Below are 25,093 nucleotides of genomic sequence, written 5' to 3' on the forward strand. Positions count from 1 at the left end.
ATTTGCGTGTATTACATTTTATAATTTCATAGATGGTGAACATAGATGTATGAATACAGCTTTTGTTTCAGGCATGCTTGTACTGTTAAAAAACACGTAACACGTATATTTAAAAGTAAATCTGCATCAAGCAATGGCATGCATATGCTATCTAAAGCCCGCTGTGGTATCGCTTTAATCAATCTTTCATTCTTGGTGGTTTGTCTGCCAAATGAAGCTCAACACGGTTAAAAACAAAGACACAGCAGTGATGTAGATGATGAAAAAGATTCTGTTGATTTTCAAGGTGAGTCTGGTCCAGTAGCCGGGCTTGTCCTCTTTTTCCTTCCTGCTCTCGAGAAGCAGCGTGAGGGCCTTCATCAAGTCCCTCGTCTCGTTGGAGAGTCCCTCCAGAGAGTCAGACTCGGTCAGACGGCCATCCTGCAATGGATTTTTTGGGTTATTGTGAATATCTGACTGATAAAGAACATTTTGCAGAGTTATAGAAACCTTGATCATTTCAGGTGGATTTTCATCCGTGGGCCCTTTACAGATGCATGCACAACTTCGGTTTTTCTTTGCTGCAAACAAACAAAATGAGATGAATCAGAATACCATGGACCATATTATTGGAAAATCAATTTTCGAAACACGAAACAAAAAGCCTTGTTCACCAGTAGCATTTTGATCCACGCTGACAGTGACATCCTCCCCGCCATTATCTTTTTCCATCAGGTACATGGCAAAAATGGTCTCCAGCAGGCTGACCAGCATCAACGCAAAGATACCGATGCAGTAGACGGCTGAAGGCAGCGGACGTACGACGTCAATGAATATGAAAAGCGAGTCATTTTATGTTTCATTTCACATTTGGCTGACCTATGAGAGGGATTCTGTTGGATGAGCAGGGGAGGATCTCGTTGAGAATGAGCTGCATGACAGTGACGGCTAGCAGCACGGTCACCTTGAAGCTCAGCTTCTCGCCGCCCCTATCTGAGATGAAGAATGAGGCCAAGTCCAGGGCCAGGAAGAAGAGGACAGGCAACAGGAAGTTGATGATGTACAACACCGGCCTCCTCTTCATGTTGATCTGTGACATCCCATTGGTGGTAAGGAAAAGTGATCCTCAAAGTGTATTTGTGACAAACTACTCACAGTATAAACAATCATGTCTTGCTGGATGCCGAACTCGCTGCTGGTCTTGTTGACAACGGTCATGCTGACAAAGAGCCACTCGTTCTGCGTGCGCATTACCTCCCGTGACCACTGGGTGGCCTCGGCGGAGCTGAGCGAATGAAGCAGCTGGAGTTCCTGCACTGAGAGGTATCAGCAATACTCGAGTATTTATTTTTCTGAAGTTTTTTTTTACATTCACACAAAACGGATTTAGATTTGCCATGTACAATATGTAACATTTTGGTGAGCCTTACATGAGTGGATCACAGACTTGAAGGTGAGGTTGCAGCTCTGCCGGTCAAAGGGGAACTGGTAGATGTGCAACTTGCACGTGCTGAGCAGTACTTGGTCGTTTTGCACGTGCACGCGGCCATTGTTGAAGATGGTGAGGTGAGGGCTCGGGGGGGCCTTGTCCTTCTCGATCCTGCATGGCAACACCACGCTGCAGATGTCAGGCATCAGAATTTTATCCAATTTTAGTTGAGGTTTAGGGTGGTTGGGTTACTGGGTTAGATTAGCATTTTAAGATTAGAATGTGAAGATGTTGGTTGGAACTGTGTTGTACTTACATTTCTTCAATGGTCAGATCTGGTTTCCAAAACAATTCGGTAGGGACAGAGATGTTCTTAATCCCGCAAAACTGCTCGGGATCCCAAGAGATGTGATCATTGTGCCAGCTCTGTGCAAGAAACACAATTAGAATAATTACCCCAAAAAAGTCTGGCAATTTTTAAATCAACTTGAAAAAAATGTTTTGAAAGAACCGTGAAAATCCAAACATAGGGAATGAAGGTCTGGTCAATTTCCCTCTGTTGACAGACAAAAAAACCAAAAAAAAAACCATTAACAATTGCATTCAAGAAAGGATAACCTACCCCCAATCTGCCAACCAAAAAAGCATTCCTGGGTTTTTCCAGCCTTGGTTAATTATTCATCCAATATGATGGAAGCCACTTATTACAGTTTAGAAAGCCATCAAGCAGCATCAGTGTCTGACTGATTAACCACAAAAGGATTTATGATGTCACCTGGCAACCACTGACTTAATTTACTGCATTTATCATTTAGCGAATAGCATCCCTTCCTCATATATACATATATTGCCATTTTTAACACTGGTCAATAATTTGTAAAAATAACATATATATATATATATATATACAAATAAATACATTTCTAGAGACAAGTCAAGAAAAAGAAACTAACCACGTCTAGAATGGCGTATAGAATAAGCTCCAGCGAAACTACAGTCGGCTTTTGTAGTCTTTGACCGGCCTCGTCATGTAGTACAAAGTCCTTTGTGTGGTCAAGTTGAGATGATTCAACACTTCGTGGTAAGAACACACTTGCTCCGAGGATTCCACTCCTGTATAGCATGTCAACATTTTGGCTAAATATATTCCAACAACAATAGAATAAAAATAAAAAGCATCATAAGCTCACCTGTGAGGAAGAGCATGAAAAAGAAGAAGAGTCCAGAAGCTGGCATCATGATGTAGTGATTTGTGAGAATGTTCTCTTTGGTTGGTGTGGACTTAGGAGAAAAAAAAGAAAAATGGGCTGGACCACATTTAATTCCCACATGTCCAAATTGGAAATGCAATCATTCGTGGCGCCAGTAGATGCTCATTGCCTTCTCATTAATGGTCATATCCGTCCCTCTCTGTCTGACTGACCACTTTAATGCTTGAATATCACAGTTTGATAAAAAAAAATTATAATTGTATTTTATTGTGGTCAATGCAAGACTGGCCGTGTTGTTTTGGCAATCAAACATAAGGAAGGATGCAACTTTTTGAAATTAGAGGCAGTGTTACAAATGTTATTTTTTAATATGATCAATTATATAATTCTTAATTAATCATAATCTTCATCGATAATTATGGCCCATCATAAAATGAACATACAACCGTTGCTTTCTGTCGGCGTAAATCAGGTTTGAAGGACTTGAAGTTCAATTTATGTTTTATTCGTTTTTAGAAATTTAGTTTGAAACATACTGTGTCGCCGTCTTGTGGCCACAAGCGGAATTACGCAAACACGGAATTACAATGCAGGGTGGATTACTGTATTGTAAATCATAGATCCTCACTGAAATCAATTATGCACAACAGAATCTGTGCATTTGATGGGAACCTTGCACTTGAACCGGCACAGCATTACTATAATAGAAACATCACAACTAAAATATGAAAATGATAACAATAATACTTTCAAACTCGATTGGTCAGTTGCAAAAAAAAAAAAAAAAAAAGAAACCAACAACTTTATTTTCCGTTTCACGTTCACGCCGACAATCCTACAAACAATTCGGATTCACGACACATTCAGACTGTGACCGATCATGTGACAGCTCGGGAAATTGAGGGCCACTTGACACCTAAAAAGACGCGAGACCAGCCACCTGGATGTATCATGCTTCAACTTCAGCCTCATGCAACGTTACGTCGCCTAGGAAACGGCTAATAGTGCATTAATATCCCTTTACAACCAGCTACAGTACGTGAGTTAAGTGTTGAGCATGTGTAAACCTTTACAAATGTTTCATAGTTAAATCCACATTCTAATCAACAACACAGTGCTTTGCAGCGGATAAAAACACAAATCAACATTGAGAAGAGGTTAACTAAAAAAATACAAGAGCAAAAAAAAAAAAAAACTAATTTAGCAGTTCAGTGCAAACTGATGAGAAGATGAAGCCTTTTATTATTGCTGGGTGGTGGCTTCAAGAGTTGCACTGCAACAATACTGACATGCTAATACGGCTGGGTGGGCGGGGCTTAATTCCAGTTCATTGATGTAGCCAGGGATGGGCATAATCATCACTATCCAAATGTTAAATGTTTCAGTCTATATATTTTTATTTGATATAATTTGCTTTTCTCCAATATCTCCAAAAGGAAGCTGAATGGCAAAATCATCAGGTTTTCAATCAGGTTTCATCTTGCAAGAGTCCAAATACCAGTTTTAATTTGACTTTAGTGGTCAATTACTTCTTGTTAGAGAAGAGCAAATTGTACAAAAACATTAAAATTGTCACAGTTCAACCCAAATTCACCTTGAGAGATTATATTGCATTTTAGATTCATCCTAAAATGTATCAATTAGTTTTTAGGAGTAGTGTATATCAATGAATTGATTATTTGCATGCTAATTTCCCACATAATGAAGGAAAACGATGCCCATCCGACCCTTCTGGGTTCCTACATCCGTTTAATGTTCAGGTCCATGTCTGCTTTTGTTTCACATTCAGCAGAAATCGTCTAGAGAGGAGCAGCACTGAAATCGCCCACCTGACATTGTAATTGATCACAGTAACCCCTGACTGATTTAGCTGGTGGTGGTGGAGTAGCAGCAACTTCTACATAAAGTCACAACATGAAACTGTCACAGGTAAGTTAGATCTATGAGTAATAAATAACAACAGACCGGGGGGGAAAAAAATATTTTGAAAAGTGCTCAGATAACGCCTCATTGGAGAAGAACCTGGAGGTGGTGGTGGTGGTGGTGGAATTCCCTGCTCAGCCGTTATCCAGTAATGAAGCACTGAGTAGGAAGTGCAAGTAGTAGTCGTAGTAGTTGTGTTTAGGTGTGTGTGTGTATGAGCGCGCTACACAATGAGGGGTCCACGGCGGGGGTGTTTTGGGGCTCTGGCCCTCCCGGTTCTCCACCCCTTGTTCCTCCCGGTTGCTGGTGGAGTCCAAAACGGGCCTGTAGCCGCCATGATACATCAACCTGAACGAGAGATGGACAAATGGAAAAGACGATGCTGTTTAAGTTAAGAGAAAATAAATGCACAATTAAGTTAAGCTAAGACCCAAAATTAAAAAAATAAAATAATATTGAAGAGCAGTTGTCAGATCTCGAGTCTTAGCCAACACTGCATACCTAGTCCTCAATATGTACTGGGCACGACTCCTCATCTTTCCATCCAAAAGAAGGCGAGAGAAGGGGAAGAAAGGGAAGGGAGGAGGAGAATACGGGATGGGAGGAATTCACAGGAAGAAGGGAGAGATAACAGAAGACGTTTTACGACACAAAGAGAGAGACGACATTTGAGCTAAAAAAAAAAACGCAACACATGGGGAAGGAAAATGGCTTTGTGAAGAAGATGGCGGACGTCAAGGCGAATGTTCATACAAAGCAAATGAACACACTTGACGGAGAACATGCATGGATGAAGCACACATGAACACAAACACATCAGGGCTTAAGGATGGAGGGAGCGCGCAGTTACTTGGTATCAACAAGCAATAAAGCAGCAAAGGAAAGAACTGACTAATAGGAGCCTGCGTTAGCCTCTGCCGCCATTCTTTCTCCCTTGTGTTAGCCTAGCAAGCTAACTTCGAGCATCGCTTCTGGTCGGCGTCCACTCACCGGCAAATCGGCCGTCAGGAGCCTGCTCATTGTCCAAGCCCAAAGAGGGCGTGTCACACAGGGCCACGCCCTGATTGTTATTGGCCAACTCGGGACACCTGCTCCGCCCACCTGCAAGCGAGGGCATAGGTCAAACAAGAGCAGCCAAGCACAGCGGGCGGGGCACGGGGGACAGGCGGGAAGGGAGCTGGTCGGCCATGCGAGAATGAAGCATTGCTGAATGTGTTGCGCTTCGTGGTGTTTTGTTTTTTGCAATGTGCACTACCGCCACCAACAGGATTGGAGCGGAACAGCATTGACCGCGGCTTTATTTTTTGTTTTTTGTACAATGTGTCAATGTGTACCTTTGCCATTGGATGGCGAGGAGCGGTCCTCTTCTGTGACATCATTTCCCTAAGAAAACAAAGAGCTCAAATAAAAAGTTTCCATGAAGTACTCATGCGAGTCATTGTAGGCCAGTCACCTCAGAGTCCTGCTCATCGACAGCCACGGATAATTCAATCTGTGGACTCCTTGGAAAAGGGAGAGGATCAAAAGTCAGTGAAAACAAAATGACTATAGAGGTCAAAGGTCTTCTTTTTTTTTTTTTAACTTGGGCTGGCAGTGAATGAGTTTTTAATCGGTATCAGAAATTGAAATTTTTACCCCTTCCAGCTGCGAGGGTCCTCGGCTCTCCATGCGGGTGTCCCGGTTCTCCTCGCCCTGGGCGTCAAGCCCCTCCTGGCCCCCCCCGGGCTCGCCGTCCGCCCCAGCCAGGTAGGACCCTGACATGGAGGACATGGTGTCAGTGCTGATGTGGGAGTGCTGCGAGTGGGACGAGGCCATGGACATCACTGACTGGGCCAGGCTGCTGCTCACTGGGTCTGGCAGACACACGGAGACACACATCACGGTCCGACGCCATCTTTGAAAAATCCTCCCATCGGATCCGCTCAATGCCGCAATGGCACCGTCTTATAATTTATTCATGTTAAAACGCTCCGTGAACCGGACTGAGGGTTTTACTTTCCACATTTTGTCTCCATTTCAGAAATATGCAACTTGCCCTCTACGACTCAAACGTGATTGGTCAATACTACTTAAATGGAAACCGTTCGATCTTGGAATCTTCTTCCCGACAGCTTCTGCTTTTGACACGCGGTAAACTATTTGTAGAGATAGCAGCTTCCTTTGTGAGATGACTTTTCATGGAGTACGTTTTGTGTTACCTTCAGGGGAAGTGATAGTGGAGGAGAGCGGCGTTCCAGTGCACGGCGACTGGTCGATAGCCCCGGAGGAGGAGAGAGTTAGATTTTCACTGTCTGGTGTGACGCCACACTGTAAAACCAAAGCGGCGTTGTAACAGGAGCTTCCAACCTGACGAAACATCTGTAAAAATATACACACCTCCTGCGGATCCACCGCAAGTTTGTGGCGACGAGCTTCTAATTCACTACAAGACTTCTCATCCTCCTCCTCGGGAAGCACTGAGGAATTCTGGGAAAGCGACCTAAAATACACAGACCTGCGGTTTTGGATCGGCTTCAAAGAAGTGAAAAAAAAAAAAGACATTCACTCACTTGGAACCGCTTTTCTTGAGTTTGAGCCCCTGACTTGAGTTGGAGTGCTCCAGAGGGGATATAGAACGGGCCGCCGCCGGGTGGGCTTCGCTACCGTACGTGGGCAGCGCCCCTGACACGTGACTGGGGCCGGAGTGAAGGGGGGGCTCCACGGAGGATGTAGCAAGGGGGCCGTTGAGAGCCTCCAGCAGGGACACGGCCTCGTAACCCGGGGGGATGTGCTCGGATGCCTTCAAAGGAAAAAAACGAATGGTAACTTAAAATCCGTGTCCAAACGTTAGCTCATATTAGCCGTACCGAGTGTTCCTCCGAGTCTGACGTCTGTGAAGTGATGACGGGGTTAAAGTTGGTCGGCGTCAAAGGACTGAGTTTCTTCCTCATCGCTCGGATCTGCAGCAGAGCTCTGAAGGCTAAAAAAACCCAAAAAAGAGTATGGGAATGTTTGGCAAAAGAGCACCTCCCCGTATTTGCAAACGTGGACTCACGCAGTCTGCAGATGGGACAGCAGTTAGCTTGATAGCGCAACGTGTCGGCGCAGGCGTTGCAGAGACACAAGTGCCTGCACGGCAGGATGAGAGTGTCGCGCACGTCTGACAGACACACCACGCACTCTGCGCTGTTGTCACTGATTTCGTCATCGGCAACCTGGAGATGAATGGACCCCACGGGTCGTATCAGCTCAAGCAAGAAGGAAAATGAATAAATAAAAGAGCCTCTCGTCACATTTACCTTTGATTCTTGGCTGTTGTATTTGTTCTCGATCCCGTAGATCTCCTGCAGAAGATAACTCACTCCATCCACCTGGGAAATGGAAGACAAAGAAATGATGTCACGTCTCCAGGGGGATATCAAAAAACCATTTGACAGGTGCTCACCACTTGTTTCTGCTTCAGAGGCTTCACACAGTAGCTGCCATCCATGTGCTGCCATAAAAAACCAGACTATGAGGAATTCAACTTCATCTTCAAAGACCTTGTTGCAATCGAGTTTACCTTCTCAAACGTGGCCAGCAGGATGTGAGAGTGGCCCAGATGTTCTGCGTGGAGAAAAACACAAAGACCTTCACTCACAACGTCATTTGAAGCCACAGGTCGGCGTCGGAGCGGAACTCACCGTCGCCCTCGTCGACCACGGCCTGCACCACCATGGGGAAGATCTCCCTGTCCATGTCAAACAGCAACTGAGGAGTACAACAAGGGGCGTGGGTACTTTAGCACACACGGCGGAGATCTTTGTCTTCCATAAAGTGTATCACCTCTTCGTCCGCCCACTCGCTGAGGTTGACGGTGTGCGAGGGAAGACAGAACTGCTGGCTCACCCCCTTCTTGAAGTGCACCGTCTCCGACTGCAGAGAGCTGTCCTGGGGCAAGTAGCTAAAGGGAACCAACGTAAATCCAAAATTCAAGCTCCACCACTGTGTTCTCTCTCTTTATCTCAGAACCTACACTGGCACGCCGTTGTGAAACTCCTCTATGGCCTGGTAGTAGATGGTGATGGCCACCTGCGTGTCGGCATCGAAAGTGAACTCCACGTTGTAGCAGGCCCGCTGCTTGCCCGCCTCGTCATCGCCGGGCAATTTCAGGTCCTCGCTGCATCTGCAAGGTAAGAGCAACAACTTGCAGTTGGCCTTAAAAAAACAAAACAAAAGTGTGTCCTTGATGCTAGCTCGACACTTTACGATAAAAGCCTTTTTTGCTAACTCAATTCCAAAGCCTCGAGTTAGCGGTTGCTGTTCGTTCTTAGTCAGCATTTCTGCAAGGGGGGGTTGGTGTTACAACGTACCGTACAAGCCGCAGTGTGTCCTTGCGGATGTTTATAAGGCTCCGTAGTGTCTTCACCGGTTCCTGAGGTGGAGGGGCTGCGTATGGGAACTGAAAGCATTTGAGTCAGTTCAATAAAACCACAAGCTGCTGACTGTGCCAAAAAAAAAAAAAAGGACCAATCTAGGATGTGGCAACATAACTCCACACACTACGCAATATCCATGTGTGGCGTTACACATCTGGAGCTCGGTGAGAGTCGTGCTCGTAAAACACACACGAGCCTTTCAGTAGACGACAGTGGAGGGCTTATTAGAAATGTCACAGCGGCCATTCATGCTCGTGTATATTAAACAGCTTTTGTAAACACTCGATTCCTTATGGGAGATTATTGCCTGTGGGGGAATGTGTGTGTGTTTCTAAATATAGCTTGTCCGTGATCGTATTTGCAAGAGAGCCAGAGTGCAATAACTCAAGCCGGGTTTATGATTTTACCGCGCCATCTGCTCACAAGCCACCGAGCGTTATATAACGCCGCATTGAGCGTCTCATTCAAAGAGAGATGAAAAAGGGGGAGAAATGATTTTTGGTGAATTCTGAGCCCGCGGGAGGATTTAAATGGTCTCATAATCGGGGAGGAAAAACACTACTGCTAATTTTAGCCTGAGTCTAGACATAAACAAGACCACAAGGTTGACTTTAAAATGTGAGTTTTTGGTGACGCAATCGAGACCCCCGCAGGTAGACGGACGCCTCATTGCGTGACATTTTTAATTACACTGAACGGTTGACAAATTGGTGTAAATTGCAATCGGGCAGAATGCGGAAGGTTGCGAAACGCAGCAGCAGGATGCCGTCAAGTGTGGACGAGTGAGTTTGCGTAGTGCGCGTTAAAAAGAAATGAATGCCAGATGATGGAGTTGGCTGTCAAGTAAAAAGAGTTGTTTGGTGAAGGTGTGGAAATTATAACAGAACGTAAAACCTCTCAACAACTCTCTTTTCAAAATGTAAAATCATGAAAGTCATCAAGTGGATTGTGTAAAATGAATAATAAAAAAACAAATATATCAGATTGATTTGATGATTTTATAGATTTTTTTTTTTTAAATGGTCGTAACAATTCAAGGATAGCGAGCTAAATTGACTTTACAAGTTACAGTGAGAATACTCACCGCTACTGGTCTGGTCCCGAGGAAATTAAGATCTGTGTTTTCTCCAAACAGGTAACCTTCCGGGTGGGTTGAGTCAAACTTCTCTCCACCCATGATGAAGTGGCTGGCGAAGTAACTTCCTGTGGACCCAGATGAGAGATTGCAAAATGAAGAGTGACAACACAGACCTCCAAATTTGGCTTGTAAAATATTCACGTATTTTTTTTTTTTTTTTTTTTGCGGTGTGCAGCTGGCTTTGAATCATGACAAGAACATAATAGTAACAATTCGGATAAATATTTGACAGGCTGTGGGAGGTGTGGATCGAGTCTGACACCTTCAAGACTTGTTTCACATGCCAGCAGACTAGAACAAGAGTGAATGACAGCTCCTGAAGCAGGTCAGCAGCTTTGTCACCAGATCCCGCTGTGAGGAACTGGGTCTGACAGATCAGTTTCATCGACAACCTTCGTTCTTCTAACACTGACGAGATGATGAGAAACAATGATTTGCCATAGAATTACATTTTAATAGGGGCATATTATGGAACATTTAATTTATTTATAAGCCAACAAAAAAAAATTAAGAAAATATTCGGTTCTGTATGCACGTGATGGGGGCGGGGGGGGGTCTCTTATGGGGTCCCATTCAAGCTAGGACCGCCACTGATTGCTCGAGGTAGGGGAGAGAGAACTGTTTGTAATATTTCATCTTGAAATGCAAAGATCTTATGCAGGTGACATTTTATTTTTGTTACCTTTACAGACACACAGAAGGTTTGTGTTCAATTCACCAGTTATTATTATTATTTACAGTAACTGTAAAGCAATTTTACACTACAAAAATATCACACGCTATGTCATGTTGGCCTTGAAGGCTTCTCAGTAGCTCTTTTCCAGTTTCTCAGCAGCATCTGTGATCATGTGTGTATTACTTTTTCAACATTTTAGCGCAAAACACAATCCCCTGCAATACGCTCTGCAGGGTGGTAAACACACACTCCAATACACGCTCACATACACACCCATTGGGCTGACCTGTTGTTAGTGTCTTACCAGATTTCGGTGGATAACGGTACACCGAATTAGATGGAATATCCACTTCTTCCACGCCTATGTTTTGTCTGCTCGCGAAAGCCCCCATCTCCAGTCAAATGACGGTAATAAAGACCAAATGGACATTCAAGGTTCGCTTTGTCGAACCCCCTCGATGACGATTACTTCGACTCATTTAATCCGCTTGGTCCTTGTCTATATCCATTTCTTGTAAAAAAATAAAAAGAGATCGATCTCCCCCTTCTATACCGTGGATGCGACCGTCCCGGGGATTTTCGACCGGTCCGCTGGTTGTTTGTTCTCGCCGGTCAACGGTGGAGCTCGGTTGGTTAGTTGAAGGGGGTAGGGGGGAGCAGAAATCGTGGGATTCCCTTTAAAATTTTTAATTTGGACTTTTAAAGCACCAAAAAGCAGCAGTGCGTCGATGCTGTCAGAGGGCTGTGGATCCTGTGACGTCACAAAATCCGGACCCTGGTTTTGGCGCAGTAACCCCCCCCCCCCCTCTCTCTCTCTTAGCAGCTAGCATAGCCACCTCATATGTAGCCTAAGCCCCCCCACACGGCGAAGACTGCAATGCAGGGACAGCATGCATGTAGCAGTAAAACACTACCGAGGGAAACTTAACTTGATCTACTTATGCAAATAATTGTATCTTATATGTAGTAAAAGCTAAATAAAAATGTATGATTTGGTTTTATTGCTTGGGTAATGTGAAAAGTTGCTATATCTAGCAACAACGGTGCTGCTAAGTATCGGCAGGTTATAGCCATGTAACCTCCTCGCCACAAGGGGGTGGTGAAGCGCATCCAGGGGTGCGAACGCGCGAGGCTATCAGCCAATCAGAGAAGGCCACCACGGGCGGGGAAGAAAGAGAGGAAGCTTTGTTGCCGCCATTTCGCGTACTGGTATCGCACGGATCTAGTTGCGCACATGTTCGCGGTTCAAACCTAAGTTCGGATTTGAGTCTCACTGGGATTCCAGAACCACCGTCGACTTGTTATTTTATAGCTAAAAGAATTTTTTTTTGTTAGTGGAGCTTGGTTGGTTCCGCACAGAAAATGAGTTATGGTAGGCCGCCGCCAGACGTGGAGGGGATGACCTCCCTCAAAGTGGACAACCTGACATACCGGACCTCGCCGGAGACGCTCCGCCGCGTTTTCGAGAAGTACGGCCGGGTCGGCGATGTGTACATCCCGCGGGACAGGTACACTAAAGAGAGCCGCGGCTTCGCCTTCGTGCGCTTCTTCGACAAGCGTGACGCCGAGGACGCGATGGACGCCATGGATGGAGCCCTCCTCGACGGCCGCGAGCTCCGCGTGCAGATGGCCCGCTACGGCCGTCCGCCAGACTCTATGTACAGCCGGAGAGGAGCTCCACAGCGACGGTACGAAGGTTAAATTAAGATCATAATTGAGTTATGCAGTGAAATTGTCACGTGCTGAAATTGTGGTTTACTAGGTCGCCGTTTCCGTTAACGTTCTTTTAATTCAACGTTTTGTAAACGTTAGCCGCCATTTTGTTTTCCTCGGAACGTGCATCGTTAGTCGAAGACATCTAGCTCTGTTGTTTCTATGTCCTAATCAAATGTTAAATAAATGGTTTCAGTTTTTTTCCCCTTGACTTTGCCCTCTGCAGACTACAATAAAGCAATAATTAAGATGGAATGTCATTCACTGTTTCTCTTTGCAGACGTTCAGCGAGCCCCCGTCGCCGCAGACGCAGCCGTTCCAGGAGCAGGAGCCATTCCCGATCCAGGAGTCGTCGTCGCTACTCCCGTTCCAGGTCCCGGTCCTACTCCAGATCTAGGTCCCGCTCCAAGTCTAAATCCAAGTCCAGGACCCCAAGGCGTAGCAAGTCCAAGTCCCCCTCCCGGTCCAGGTCAAGGAGCCGAACCCCTGCCTCCAACCGCGGTTCCAGATCCAGGTCCAAGTCCAAGAGCCGACCCAAGTCTCCAGAGGACAACGGGACGGAGCCTTAGCGCAAAACTGGATGCGACGTGATGGTATATAGTGAGATGGGTTGAATGTCATGAATACATGCGTGATTAGATGTTTAGTATTCTGCTCTCTTAAGGTTGCACTTTCAAATTTTATACAAGCAACCAAGTCAGCAGAATTATGTCTAATTCAAAACTACAACAAACAAATACAATTTGGCTCTAGCGTGTTGTCACAGTGATTCCAAACACACGCATAAGAGGGATTGAATTTGGCTCGTATGAGTAAATATGGGTGTGCTTCACTCCAAACGTTCACTTAATGTGAAATTCTTTCCTCCAAGCTGCTGAGTCCTGTTTGCAAAGAGAGGAGGAGGAGATGGGGGTGTGGCAGTGTGAGAGCAGTTATAGTGTGTGAGCTGGCCATGTCACCTGCCCATTGCTGGGGGTGGCCACGGCGGTTGCTCGGGAGCAGGTCACCCAGGCAGCGCCTGGTTGTTCAGGAGCAGGTCGTCATGGCGGCGTTGCGGGGCTGTCAGTTGGTGTTTGAGGCGGTGTGGTGAGGTACGTTCGCGGGGATCGGGGGCGGACCCTCCACCCGCCGCCTGCGCTTTGCCCTCCTGCCTTTCGACCCAAAGGTTTGTTTGAAAGTAATGCCCCCGGTACCAGTCCTGTGTAGAGCTAGTCTTTGGGGATGTGGTACCACGGAAGGTGCGTAAACATACATGAGGTGCATTCGTAGAATGTCAATGCACGGGTCGGGAGTTACGATGGGGTCTCTTTAGATTTCCTTTCTAACTCTGTTCTATCTTTTCTTGCAGATCTCTCGGATGTCAGCTACTTTTTGTTGAGGACATCAGGATGAGTCTCGCCATGCACAAGGGGACTCCACTTTTGCCACTGAAAGATAATTGAAAGGTTATTTGGAACTTTGTCTAAACATTTTCAAAATAGTTCATTTTACTTGCGCAACCTATATAAATGTCATGTTGGTTGTGTGCAAAGTTGAGCATCTCAAAATAAATGTGTATGTTTTTGTTCCCTCTTATAGCTGGTTTTATTTTTGAATTTATACTCTCCAATAAACCTTTTTGGAGTTAATTTCTGTAATGGAAGACCTTGTCATCTTCTCTTGGCAGGAGGTTGTCAATTAAAAATATTGGTTTGTTACCGCACTCAATTGGACAGATTTATATGTATATCAATCAATGTGTTTTCATTTTTCTTGATGATATTTTGTTCTCCTGTCAACTTGCTGTCTGGTTAAAGTTGCTTCCTATGACTCTAACCCTCTTTCTTGTGTATCTTTTGTGCACTAGGCGCAGTTGTGTAGCAGTTGAGTAATGCTGGTTAGCTGTTAAGATGCGGTGCAGTGCAGTGGTGACATGGTGTGGCGTGTTGCGGTGCTGAGTGCCCGGTCACTGTTCCGGGGCGCTCGACCCTCCGCTGCTGTTTGCCGGTTTGTAAGATCACAGTTGTTGCAGATCACCCTCCGTCCCCGTGTCCTTGTTGATTCCCACCCTCTTCACCCCCCCCCCCCCCCCCCCCTCCATGTCTGGTTCATCACTTGCTTTTTTAGGGGGTGTGGATCCAGTGGGGCTCACATTTGAAGGGTTTACTATTAAGAAAAAAAGTGGGGGCTGCTGCAGCCCCCTCATTAATTTTTTTGTGCTACGCATTCCCCGTTAACTTCTGTTTTTGTGCATTTTCTTTAGGTGAATGCTAATAAACCTAATTGAAAGTAGGCTGATTGTGTGTTTATTTTAAAGTGTAGCAATTTATTGGGATTGTTTTGACATGGCTCCGTGTTGAGAAGTTTATTTGGGTTTGTTTTTACATTTATACTAGAACCCTACTATATATACATACTAAAACTATCAACACAGCACTGAATTAAAGGCTTGAATACTGAAAATGTATATGCCTTATCCACATATAGAGCCACATAATGTTCATAAAGCAGGCAGAGCAAACTACTGACTTATATAAACATCTTGAATTTTATTTGTTTTAGTTAGCAAAAGCACATGCTCAAACATTTTCCTGATGGTATGTTCTGCCTTCTATTGCGGCTTTTACTTTAGGCTTGCCCACCTTGTAAATAACTGAATTGATACCCCATTTGATGCATTTACACAAATGTAGATTATTTTCAATGCACAAAAACAAATGCGTTTGTGCCAAAATTAGTTAAAGCCAAAAATGCGTATTGAACGTGTGTGCCAGTTGTAAACAAAATAGTTTTTTTTTTTTTACCACTGTCGTCATGGGAACAAGTCACGTGAAGTGAACACCCCGGAAGTGTCAATCTGGTCAGGGCGAGTCTTCCGCTGACCTGTGCATGACTTTTTTCTTTGTCACCCTGCGCCTACACGGGTGCTGCCACAAGCTATCCATCCGCGGTACATTGTGGACATTGGGCCGCTGATGAGCTTAACATCGAGATGACGGGCCAAGCACGTTGCTGGCGCGCCTGATCGCCATCGGAGGAAGTGGGCGGTGCCAGGTGTTGTGACATCATACCCGAACAGAGCCTCCCGCCTGATCCAGTAAACGCTGCTTGTTTAGCCAGCTAGTCTAGAGGAGATTATCCTCAAATCGTCGCTATGGCTGACGGTGGAACCTCGCCGGACAATTAAAGCAACTAAATATCAGCTATGGATGTGACTTTCATCTTATCAGCCGTCATCTTCACGCTGCTTGCCCTGGTGGTCGCGACGTCGTTGCTGAACGGTTCCTCCAGGTCGTCATCGTCCGGGAGTTACCCGTCTGAACCGATCGCGGACACCGGAAAAGGAGGCGAGACGGTGGCCAAGCAGAACGGACACATACCGGAGAACACCAAGCAGGGGAAAGCTAAGGAGACGGCGGACTGGTGTGAGCTGAGCGGCAGCTCCCACGACCACTGGGACGTGGTCAAATCTGTGCTATCAGTGAGTGTCCTCCATCCACACTTGTTTGTTGTGCTAAAGATGTGATACATTACGTCACTCTCTTAAGCTGTTTACCTTTCCCTCCCACTATCCAGTCAGGACCAACAGAAGTTAGTCTTGACCTGGCTCTATGCATATTGGAAATAATTGTATTACTGCAATTCAATTTGTTGTCACTTTTGTGCCAGAACAAACAAAGGCCCTGTGCACACAAGTATTTACTTTCTTTCTCATTTTCTTACAGTTTGTTACACCGTACATAACATAACAGCCAGTGGAGACCTTTTTTTTTTTTTCACTCAATTATTTTTCATCAATAGAGCCCAAAGTTAAATGCCCTCTAGAAATTATTTGTTGTACAAAGTTAGCATGGGTATTAATAGAAACAAAGACTCAATGCAAAATCACTTATTTATTTACCTGTTTTTGTTTTAACTAATAATAGTGGGAGCCTATAGAAACAAAAGCGCAACTCAATTATCAAGTCAACTTTCAATCATCCGAAGAGGGATGCCGAGCAGCCACATCAGCATCCCTCCAAGATGATGCTTCATTCTGCCACACAGGAGGAGGCGGAAATCCGTCCCACCAGCGAGGAGCCGGAGCCAGCGCCGGTTGCGGCGGCCGTGACCGAGCGCTCCTCCTCCTCCTCGGCAGCATCCAGCCTGTCCGTACCGCAGCCCGACTCCAGGCACGGCAGCTTTGACTCATCGTCCGAGGCATCGTCAGGGCGCGGCCGGCGCTCCTTCATCGGGCTCTCTGATCAGGAGCTCCTAAAGTGTGCTTTCTCTTCCCCCCAGACCAACGGAGACACAGAGAGCCCGGGAGTCAATGGTGAACACCAAATTAGAGCTCTCGTTACAATTTAGTAGGTTACATTTTCTGCATGTTTTTTATTCAACGGTATCCTTTTTTTCTGCAGATAAATCAGAGTTCCAAGCCAACAACTCTTTGAAATACATCCCCGGAAAGTCGCGCTCCCACCATATGGAGATGATGATGTCCAAAGAGGAGCTAGAGGAGGAACAAAGGTCAGTTCAAAACATGCTGTGACCTTCTGTGCTTTCACTGGCGGCTTTCAGCTCTTAAGCTGCCGTGCGATGCGGGCTAGACTCACTTAAGGCCAGATTGAGTCCGTGCCAGCTTGCAGGACGTTTGACCGGAGGACGTGACGCCTAGTGTTGACTCACCCTGCGGATTTTGCTTAGAAACTATCACCTCTCCGTGTTGTTTATTAGAGGTGTCACAGAAGTGTTGATTGGCTCTCCTGGAGTCACTTGCTCATTTGTCCTTCCGATAATGAGCTCTTGTGGCCACAGTTTTCCTTGATTTGTGGCCAGATAATTAGTGTAATCTGTATGAAAAATGCTGCCTTTACAAAGACAAATTATAGTAAAGCAAAACAAAATACGTAGAAAAAACATTAACCATGATAGGAATATATACCCCTGCATGGACTGCCTCTAAGTGACCGCTAGAGGATGCTATAGTCGCCTTTGAAAAACGGCCGCTACTTCGGCCGATTCAGTGCGTCTTTTTTTTTTTTTTTTTTTAAGTTTTTGTTTTATTGTGAAAGGTGAGTGCTTGCTGATTTGAAACGATATATCATTTGAGAAATGAAAGATTTATTTAAAAAATTTTAAGTAAAGAATCCCCCCCCCGCCCCCAGGGTGCAGCGGGAACAGCTGGCCGCCATCTTCCAGCTGCTTAAGGACAACACGGAGACGTTCGGCGACGTCTCCGAGGGCGACATGGAGGATCAGCTTCGTCTCTACTCCATTTGAGGAGGACGAGAGACAACCACGACGTCACTTGCGCTGCCTTACCTCGCCGACCAAATTCACTAAAACACTTGGGTGACAGTATTCCAGCAGCCGCTAATTTGTTATGACAGAAACAAGTGGTCCATTTGTATTATTTTGGCCGTTGTTCCCCGAAACCAAGTGAGCAACTCCAAATATAAACTTAATTTTCACCCGTGTAGCACTCTGCTGTTGTATAATAAATATAAACTGAACATGCAGGTGGAATTTGTGTGTTTGTGACCACGTTGTGGTCTCGCCGGGCAGGTGCAAAGTGACGCGATGGTCCGCCACACCGCCAGGGTTTTTACCTGGTTGATCGTCGGCTCCCTGGGCATTGTTGTTTTTGTTTTATTTCAAGGAGAGCCCTCTGTGAAAGTCAGGTAAGTTGACTTTTTTGCTGGTAACATCCATATTGCTTTTGAATAAGTTGGGAATAAATAAAAGAAATAAGAAGATAACTCCCCAAATAGCCTAGCTACTAGCCAAGTACAGTTCTACCGTACACTATCCAGACAGACAAAAATAACATCAGATAAGACTACTATTGAAACGTGTGACATGTACATTTTTGAAGAGAAAAATGATAAATAGTGTCTGCTTTTTCTCACATTTCACTTCTGGGGAAGCGGACTATTATGAAAATGAATAGCCTAAAACTGGCCAACAGCTAAAATGGCAGCTCTGTTGCTGAGTTTTGTGACGTCATGCCAATTCTTTCTAATTAACGGTAGTAGTATTGGGGTTGTAAAAAGTAAACCTAAGTGAGTTTTTAATAAAAACGAATTCCTCCCATAAACATTCAATTAATAATTCTGCTGCTGTTTGTCTCGCCTCCAAATCAGTTGGACCACTTTTTTCAAGAAACTTGATCCAGTAGCAGATGACCCTTGGGTTGAGATGATTACCACAAAATGGGATTATGAGGGAAACACCACCATGGCAACAGCCAGCAATGTCTTCAATACAGCAACGTCCACCGAGTGGGTGACCTCCTTGCATGTCAGACAGGCTGGTAATGAAACGGCATACATCACCTTGCGTGTTGTCAGCCCAGAAACCCCCATGCCCATTCTTTTGAAGACTAACTTCTCCAAACTTCCCCTGTGGGATTTTGAGGATGTGTATAACCAGGATGCCACACCCAGAAACACGGTACAATAGTCAGTTATCTGTGGGAATTTGCATGTCTGGTGAGATTTACACAACTGCTTTCGTTTTTGCTACACTCCACCCATGTAGATGTGCCAACAGTCCCTGAGGAATTCTAAGGATGAGAACTTCAAGAAAGCTTTTCTGCCCAACATACGTCTGTTCCTGCACAAGGGCAATATCAACATGAGCGAGTGGAACCGACTCTCCCATTTCAACAATCCGTTTGGCTTCATGGGATACTCTTACAATGGTGCAAAGCCAACCAGCTTATGTATACATAGTATTTTTTTTATCTGGCAGGGAACCCATACAGTGAATTATGATTAAAAGTTACATCAGAAGTAATTCATGTGTGCCAAAAAAAAATCTCTCATATGTTTGGTCTTGTTGTTTTTCAGATGTGATGTCCTCAGTCAAATTGATTCCAAAGCCGATAGAGCCTCTCCTCTCTCCTAAACCAGGCGGTGACGGTTGCATCCACTGCGCCGTGGTTGGCAACGGAGGCATCCTCAACGACTCCAAGAAGGGAAAAGAAATCGACGCGCACGATTATGTCTTTCGGTATTTTTCTGCTAAGTCTATCTATTTGGCTCAGATGCACTTCCAGAGAGATTTTGGTGTTTCATCAGGATGAACGGCGCAGTCACTAAGGGTTACGAGGACGACGTGGGGAACAAAACATCCGTCTACGTCCACACAGCTCACTCCATCACTACGTCTTTGAATCTATTCAAGAAATACGGCTACAAGTCGGTCCCCCATGACGAGGTAATCAGTACTCCTTCAATGGCACTTCCATTTTTTTAAATAATTTGTGCATCTCATATTATGCAGGGAATCAAGTATGTGTTGATTCCAGAGGGCATGAGGGACTTCCAGTGGCTTGGAGGACTCCTCAGAGGAGAGAAGGTGCAGCTTGGCCCGTACCGAAAAAAATGGTAATGAAAATCGAGATGCCATAACAAATGATGTGTGGATTCCCTATTTTGTGTTTTCTTGTCAAATAGATAGAACTTAGTTCCGTTTTATTTTTTGTGCAACAAGTTACCAAATGTGATTCCTTGCCCAATAAAAGGAATAGTAGAATATAATGAAATGTATGTATTTCACAGCTATATAATTGTCACATTTCCATCATGCAGGCCCCGGACATACTACATGGGGCAGTACAACGAGACCCGCTTTTATGTCTTGCATCAGGACTTCCTGCGATACGTGCGCAACAGGTCGTGCTCCACTTTTGCGACCTTCGGAAAAATTACATGTGGCCACATAGTGCCCCCTAAACCAATTTGGCACTTTTCTCATTGCCAACAGGTTCCTGAAATCTCCACTCCTGAATAAACGTTCCTGGAGGATATTCAGACCAACTAATGGTGCTTTTACGATTTTCCTGGCTCTTCACACGTGTGACACAGTGAGTTGGACCAAAAGGAGATACAATATACACAATCACACAATGTCGTGTCACATTACCACTTTTTCCGGGCATCATTTTACTCTCTCTTGGTCCAAGGTGGACGCGTATGGCTTCATGACAAGAGACTATGCCAAGTATTCCAATTACTATTTCCAGAGGAACGTAAAAAGCCACGTGACTTTTTTCGCCAACCATGACTACAAGCTGGAAATGAGAAACTGGGAGAACCTGCACAACAGTACGATCATTTGTCTGTACCAAAAAAAGAAAATGTCAAAAACGTAAAATGAATTCTATAACAAGGGTAATAAAGTATAACACTGAAGTGTGGAAGATATAATATGTGGGCATTTTAAAAGGCGTTAGTTCAATTTGGTTCCTGGTGAAAGAGTAGCATACACATTGTGACTGTTTTCATTTTGGAAGTACAAGTTAAAAATAGACTAGACTACAGATAAAAAAACTGTATGAGGAGCGTACATTACTTTTTTGTTGACAAACCTATGAAATATAGAAAATGACCTAGTAAGATAATTTTCAGTACTCTTTTACCTGTTATTCAACACCACTAACTTGACAAACAGTTTATAAGTAGTAGATTTTATTCCTTGAACTTACGTGGTTGACAGCATATGATGCCCTGCCTAGTTTCTGGTTTTGGAAGTATTGGCAGAGCACTTGTATCTGAGCACCAAATTTTTGATTTGAGCAGGCCGTGCACATTGCTGTCACTATGAGCTGCCGCAAATTGAGTATTTTTGCTTGGCTGTTTGTCACCTCCATTGGAATTGTCTTTTTTATTTATTTTCAGGAAAACCTAGCAGTGTACAAGTAAGTGTATATTTCTTATTTGGGAAAAAAAAAAAGTCATTTATTATTAAAATTGTCACACACTATTTGCAGGAGATATGGACCAGCTAATGGCAAAAATCTGCACATAACTGATGAGGCGAATTCAAAAAGTAAAAAAAAGCCCCAAAAGTTAAAAAAAAAGTTAAAGTCCCAATGATAGTCACACACACATCTGGGTGTGTTGAAATTTGTCCTCTGCATTTAACCCATCCCGTGTGATTTTGATCCATCCCCTGGGGGAGAGGGGAGCAGTGAGCAGCAGCGGTGCCGCGCTCGGGAATCATTTGGTGATCTAAACCCCCAATTCCAACCCTTAATGCTGAGTGCCAAGCAGGGAGGCAATGGGTCCCATTTTTATAGTCTTTGGTATGACCCGGCCGGGGTTTGGACCCACAAACTTCCAGTCTCAGGGCGGACACTCTACCAACAGGCCACTGAGCTGGTAAAACAAGTACTTACCACATAGGTTTAGACATAACCTGTAGTCTTTCAATATTTTAGCTTGAGTTATTTTTAAATCTAAACCCAAGCATCAAAATTGGCCTAACAAAAGTGAACATTTGTGTGAAACAAGTTTTGCTTTTGTTTAAAACATGAATTTTGTGTTGGCATGTTGTGATCAGAACTACCTTGGCAGGCAAATGTTTTATGTAAAAAAAAAAAAAAAGGCCGTAGTCTCAGCAACCAGTTTGTTTCAATTAATTGTTTCCTTGAACCAACACCTTAATTGTTGTCTTGAGAATGAAGAAAATGAACCAACCCAATTTTCTTTTTTCCAATTTCCTCCTCCAATTCAAAAGGCTCACTTTCTCTTTGAACTTTAAGACTATCATCTCAAAACAGGATTATGAGGAAAACACCACCAGAGTCATGACCTTAAATGTCACAGGTCGTTCCGAATCAGTGCCTGTCACAGAGTTTGAACAAGAGACAGAAAATGCGTCTACACCTGGCATCGATCCCGAGACCCCCATGCCCATCCTCTTTGAAGCCAACTTCTCCAAACTTCCCATTTGGGATTTCGAAGACGTATACAACCAGGATGCTGCACCCATAAACACAGTAAGTAACACATCTTGGCAGGAAAGAAAAGATCTTTGATTTGTTTCCCCTCCTTTAGGTGTGTCCACAATCTTTGAGGAATTCCATGGACGTGAGCTTCAAGAAAGTGTTCCTCCCCAAAATACGCTTGTTCCTACACAAGAACAACCTCAACATGAGCGAGTGGAACAGACTCTCGCATTTCAACCTTCCTTTTGGCTTTATGGATTTCTCTTATAATGGTAAGTCAAGACATTTCCAGTTATCCTCTGTAAGACTAAGTCCTAGAGATTTGAATGAAACTTGGAAGACATTTCTAACATTATTAGACCAGTGAAAAGTCTCAAGAACCTATGCCTGAGAAGACGTCACAATCCATGGCAAAAATAATTTGTCCTCCAGATGTAATGTCCTCAGTCAAGTTGATCCCAGTGCCAAAGGAGCCTTTCCTCTCTCCAAAGGCTGGCGGCGACGGTTGTATTCGTTGCGCCGTGGTGGGCAACGGCGGCATCCTGAATGGCTCCAATATGGGGAAAGAAATCGACGCGCACGATTACATCTTTCGGTAACATGCAATATTACGTCGAGAGCAACAAATTTCATTGTCACACAGGAAACAATAATGACCAACAGGAGGAAAGCCCTTGCGGGTTTCGAGAATCTGTGCCCTCAGTTTCTTAGATGTAAATAAATCAATAAACCTGAAAGAACCTCAGCACAATGTTTTATCAAACCCTACCAATAATCCATGTCAGGATGAACGGCGCAGTCACTGAGGGTTGCGAGGATGATGTGGGGAACAAAACGTCCGTCTACTTCCACACAGCTCACTCCATCACTGCGTCTTTGTATTTGTTCAAGAAATACGGCTACAAGTCTGCCCCCCACGATGAGGTAAGCCCACTCAATTTATTTTGTGACTATCGCAATTGTTCACTCGTACTGCTCATTTTGTGCAGGGCATCAAATATGTGATGCTTACAGAGAAAATGAGGGACTTCCAGTGGCTTCAAGGACTCCTCCGTGGAGAGAGGGTGCAGTTTGGCCCGTACAAAAACAATGAGTGAGGAATATTCTGGCTGAATGAGAATTTTTATTACCGAGGCTAGCATCTTAAAGCAATACCTCACAAAAGATTTATTATTAAAGTGTGTAAAGATCATTCAATTAAAAAAAAAAAAAGAAAAAAAAAGACCATTCAATTAGTTAGTTGGCTCGATACATACAAAAGATAACTTTTATTTTTTGTTACTTTGCAATTGTGTGAATATTTTATTTTGTTATTATTTTTCATTTTAAAACTTTTACTTTCAGACCCCGGACGTTCTACTCAGGGCAGTACAACGAAAGCCGTTTCTACGTCCTGCATCCAGATTTCTCGCGATATTTGCGCAACAGGTCGACCTTTATTCATAACTTTAACGTTTCATAATTATACTGTTTTCACCGGAAGCATATTTTTATTTTTCAGATTCCTTAAATCTCCTTTCCTGAATAAAACTTTCTGGCATATTGTCCGACCCACCAATGGTGCTTTTGCACTCTTCCTGGCTCTCCACACGTGTGATATAGTTGAGCTCTTTTTGTTTAACCCAATAATTGATTGTCTCAAAGAAAAGTTCATTGTCCAATTCTTTTTGTTCCCAGGTTGATGCATACGGCTTCATCACGAAAGACTACACGAAATACCCCTCCTACTATTTCCAAAAGCATGAAAAGATCCGTATGATTTTGTACGTAAATCACGACTACCATCTGGAAAGGAAAACCTGGGAGAACCTGCACAACAGTAAAGTTATGCGTCTCTATCAAAGAACTGAAAAGGAACCCCATCGAAAGACCTAACTGGAAACAAATACTAAAGTGGCAGGTTATGGCCAGTCCTCTGCTGGCCTAAACACTACCAAAAATCAATGAGCATTTGTAATTAACACATTGTTTTTTTTTCCCAACAGTCCATTCTTTTTCTTCAAACTATAATAGATGAAATAGTAAACTTCATAGTAGATGTATTCAAATCTGCGGCAGCCTTAATTTTCACCAGGAGGGGTCGCTGTTACCCACTCTTAAAAGAAATCACCCTTTTAACAAACAGTTGGTTTGTCGGGCTCCAGAGCTTTGGAATGCCCTCCCAATGGATATTAGGACTGCTACCTCAGTAGAAACATTTAAGACACGTTTAAAGACACATTTCTATGACATGGCCTTTAACTAACTTGGAGTGGCCGATTCGGCCGGAGTTTGTTTTGTTTTCTCTCCCCCCCCTCTCCCCGGCCGGGGAGGTGGTTAGGTGGCACCCAAGCTGACAGCGGCTATCTGGATTCTTGTGGGCTAATTCAGGTTGGGGGAACTGCAGCTCAACCTCCACAGCCAGGATAGCAGAGGGCTCCTCTGGCAGCCCTTCGCTCTGACTTGGACATCTACTTTTGATTTTCATATTATGTATTATTTGTGCCCTCTCTGCATCCATTACAACCTGGTGATCCTGAAAGGGGGATCCTTCCATCTGTGGTCCCTTCTCAAGGTTTCTCATTTTCCCCGGGCAGGGGTTTTGAGTTTTTCCTTGCCCTTTTGGGAGCTTAAGATCAGGGGATGCTTTGAGAATAATTGTCAATTTTTGTCTATGTGAAGCCCTTTGAGACTGCTTGTGATTTAGGGCTATACAAATAAACTTGACTTGACTTGACTTGACTTGGTCAAAGCGGTTCAGTACTTCACAAAAGCTTCATTAGACTATCACTTTTTTTTTGTTTAATCACTCACACACATCATATCACCATTGTTTGCCTGGTTAAATAAAGATTTATAAACAAATATGTGGGAATCGAAATCATGGTGCCTCCACACATGACCATCACTTGTTTTCACGAGTTCCGAACAATTTTTTCTGGACTATT

At 44.2% G+C, this 25,093-nt stretch overlaps 7 protein-coding genes across 14 annotated transcripts in view; 5 read left to right on the top strand and 2 right to left on the bottom strand.

The window, feature by feature from the left end:
• Position 1: 1 nt before the first annotated feature.
• On the bottom strand, positions 2-2,759 carry LOC119138191 (5-hydroxytryptamine receptor 3A-like). The gene is given in 11 exon segments (XM_037278015.1): positions 2-420; positions 490-560; positions 654-782; positions 859-1,069; positions 1,135-1,295; positions 1,410-1,579; positions 1,725-1,834; positions 1,920-1,964; positions 2,362-2,408; positions 2,411-2,521; positions 2,599-2,759. Coding segments are annotated over 11 exon segments (1,338 nt in total). The 5' UTR covers positions 2,648-2,759; the 3' UTR covers positions 2-186.
• A 343-nt stretch (positions 2,760-3,102) lies between these two features.
• rnf157 (ring finger protein 157) lies at positions 3,103-11,550 on the bottom strand. The gene is given in 21 exon segments (XM_037278013.1): positions 3,103-4,801; positions 4,803-4,889; positions 5,531-5,643; positions 5,877-5,925; positions 5,996-6,034; positions 6,081-6,104; positions 6,178-6,395; positions 6,741-6,849; positions 6,919-7,021; positions 7,092-7,321; positions 7,389-7,501; positions 7,577-7,736; positions 7,821-7,892; positions 7,967-8,014; positions 8,084-8,127; positions 8,205-8,271; positions 8,347-8,464; positions 8,537-8,686; positions 8,874-8,962; positions 10,024-10,142; positions 11,058-11,550. Coding segments are annotated over 21 exon segments (2,076 nt in total). The 5' UTR covers positions 11,146-11,550; the 3' UTR covers positions 3,103-4,765.
• The window catches only part of LOC119138112 (alpha-N-acetylgalactosaminide alpha-2,6-sialyltransferase 2-like), a 33,598-nt gene continuing 18,282 nt past the window's right edge, over positions 9,778-25,093 (top strand). Inside the window, exon 1 of the mRNA XM_037277881.1 lies at positions 9,778-9,782. The gene's annotated coding sequence lies outside the window, so the exon portion shown is untranslated. The remainder of the gene's footprint in view (positions 9,783-25,093) is intronic.
• Positions 11,918-14,738, top strand: srsf2a (serine and arginine rich splicing factor 2a). Of its 5 annotated transcripts, XR_005101085.1 has the most exons (4): positions 11,919-12,441; positions 12,747-13,059; positions 13,815-13,911; positions 14,313-14,738. XR_005101085.1 is itself a non-coding variant. In XM_037277992.1 (3 exons), exons 1-2 carry the CDS (start codon positions 12,116-12,118, stop codon positions 13,033-13,035), a joined length of 615 nt encoding a protein of 204 aa, XP_037133887.1. In that variant the 5' UTR covers positions 11,918-12,115; the 3' UTR covers positions 13,036-13,059; positions 13,338-14,738. The 5 variants fall into 5 exon arrangements, 3 of the variants coding, with proteins under 3 accessions (XP_037133887.1, XP_037133885.1, XP_037133886.1); XR_005101084.1 differs by having other exon boundaries at positions 11,918-12,441; positions 12,747-13,911; XM_037277992.1 differs by having other exon boundaries at positions 11,918-12,441; positions 13,338-14,738.
• LOC119138156 (matrix-remodeling-associated protein 7-like) lies at positions 15,323-17,949 on the top strand. Of its 3 annotated transcripts, XM_037277967.1 has the most exons (5): positions 15,325-15,926; positions 16,493-16,645; positions 16,727-16,760; positions 16,849-16,957; positions 17,596-17,949. In XM_037277967.1, exons 1-5 carry the CDS (start codon positions 15,651-15,653, stop codon positions 17,708-17,710), a joined length of 687 nt encoding a protein of 228 aa, XP_037133862.1. In that variant the 5' UTR covers positions 15,325-15,650; the 3' UTR covers positions 17,711-17,949. The 3 variants fall into 3 exon arrangements, with proteins under 3 accessions (XP_037133863.1, XP_037133862.1, XP_037133861.1); XM_037277968.1 differs by lacking the exon at positions 16,493-16,645 and having other exon boundaries at positions 15,323-15,926; XM_037277966.1 differs by having other exon boundaries at positions 15,328-15,926; positions 16,493-16,760.
• Positions 18,015-20,641, top strand: LOC119138121 (alpha-N-acetylgalactosaminide alpha-2,6-sialyltransferase 1-like). 2 transcript variants are annotated; one of them, XM_037277895.1, is made up of 9 exons: positions 18,015-18,291; positions 18,629-18,883; positions 18,971-19,133; positions 19,282-19,444; positions 19,513-19,651; positions 19,718-19,821; positions 20,026-20,109; positions 20,201-20,300; positions 20,400-20,641. In XM_037277895.1, the coding sequence occupies exons 2-9, from the start codon at positions 18,629-18,631 to the stop codon at positions 20,586-20,588; spliced, it is 1,197 nt and encodes a 398-aa protein (XP_037133790.1). In that variant the 5' UTR covers positions 18,015-18,291; the 3' UTR covers positions 20,589-20,641. The 2 variants fall into 2 exon arrangements, with proteins under 2 accessions (XP_037133790.1, XP_037133792.1); XM_037277897.1 differs by having other exon boundaries at positions 19,345-19,444.
• LOC119138111 (alpha-N-acetylgalactosaminide alpha-2,6-sialyltransferase 2-like) lies at positions 20,777-24,291 on the top strand. The gene is made up of 9 exons (XM_037277879.1): positions 20,777-21,134; positions 21,956-22,217; positions 22,276-22,438; positions 22,599-22,761; positions 22,952-23,090; positions 23,156-23,259; positions 23,511-23,594; positions 23,668-23,767; positions 23,844-24,291. Exons 1-9 carry the CDS (start codon positions 21,037-21,039, stop codon positions 24,039-24,041), a joined length of 1,311 nt encoding a protein of 436 aa, XP_037133774.1. The 5' UTR covers positions 20,777-21,036; the 3' UTR covers positions 24,042-24,291.

The sequence above is a fragment of the Syngnathus acus genome, chromosome 19, assembly GCF_901709675.1.
Source record: "Syngnathus acus chromosome 19, fSynAcu1.2, whole genome shotgun sequence".
Classification (NCBI taxonomy): Eukaryota; Metazoa; Chordata; class Actinopteri; order Syngnathiformes; family Syngnathidae; genus Syngnathus; species Syngnathus acus.

Bases quoted from the DNA above. Each gene is read 5' to 3' on its own strand.
- srsf2a (XM_037277990.1), top strand. From the start codon at position 12,116: ATGAGTTATGGTAGGCCGCCGCCAGACGTGGAGGGGATGACCTCCCTC. The intron at 12,442-12,746 runs GTACGAAGGTTA...TTCTCTTTGCAG, and splicing joins AGAGGAGCTCCACAGCGACG to ACGTTCAGCGAGCCCCCGTC.
- LOC119138156 (XM_037277966.1), top strand. From the start codon at position 15,651: ATGGATGTGACTTTCATCTTATCAGCCGTCATCTTCACGCTGCTTGCC. The intron at 15,927-16,492 runs GTGAGTGTCCTC...TCTGCCACACAG, and splicing joins TGGTCAAATCTGTGCTATCA to GAGGAGGCGGAAATCCGTCC. The intron at 16,761-16,848 runs GTGAACACCAAA...TTTTTTCTGCAG, and splicing joins AGAGAGCCCGGGAGTCAATG to ATAAATCAGAGTTCCAAGCC.
- LOC119138121 (XM_037277895.1), top strand. From the start codon at position 18,629: ATGATTACCACAAAATGGGATTATGAGGGAAACACCACCATGGCAACA. The intron at 18,884-18,970 runs GTACAATAGTCA...CCACCCATGTAG, and splicing joins ATGCCACACCCAGAAACACG to ATGTGCCAACAGTCCCTGAG. The intron at 19,822-20,025 runs GTAATGAAAATC...TCCATCATGCAG, and splicing joins GGCCCGTACCGAAAAAAATG to GCCCCGGACATACTACATGG.
- LOC119138111 (XM_037277879.1), top strand. From the start codon at position 21,037: ATGAGCTGCCGCAAATTGAGTATTTTTGCTTGGCTGTTTGTCACCTCC. The intron at 21,135-21,955 runs GTAAGTGTATAT...CCAATTCAAAAG, and splicing joins GAAAACCTAGCAGTGTACAA to GCTCACTTTCTCTTTGAACT. The intron at 22,218-22,275 runs GTAAGTAACACA...CCCCTCCTTTAG, and splicing joins ATGCTGCACCCATAAACACA to GTGTGTCCACAATCTTTGAG.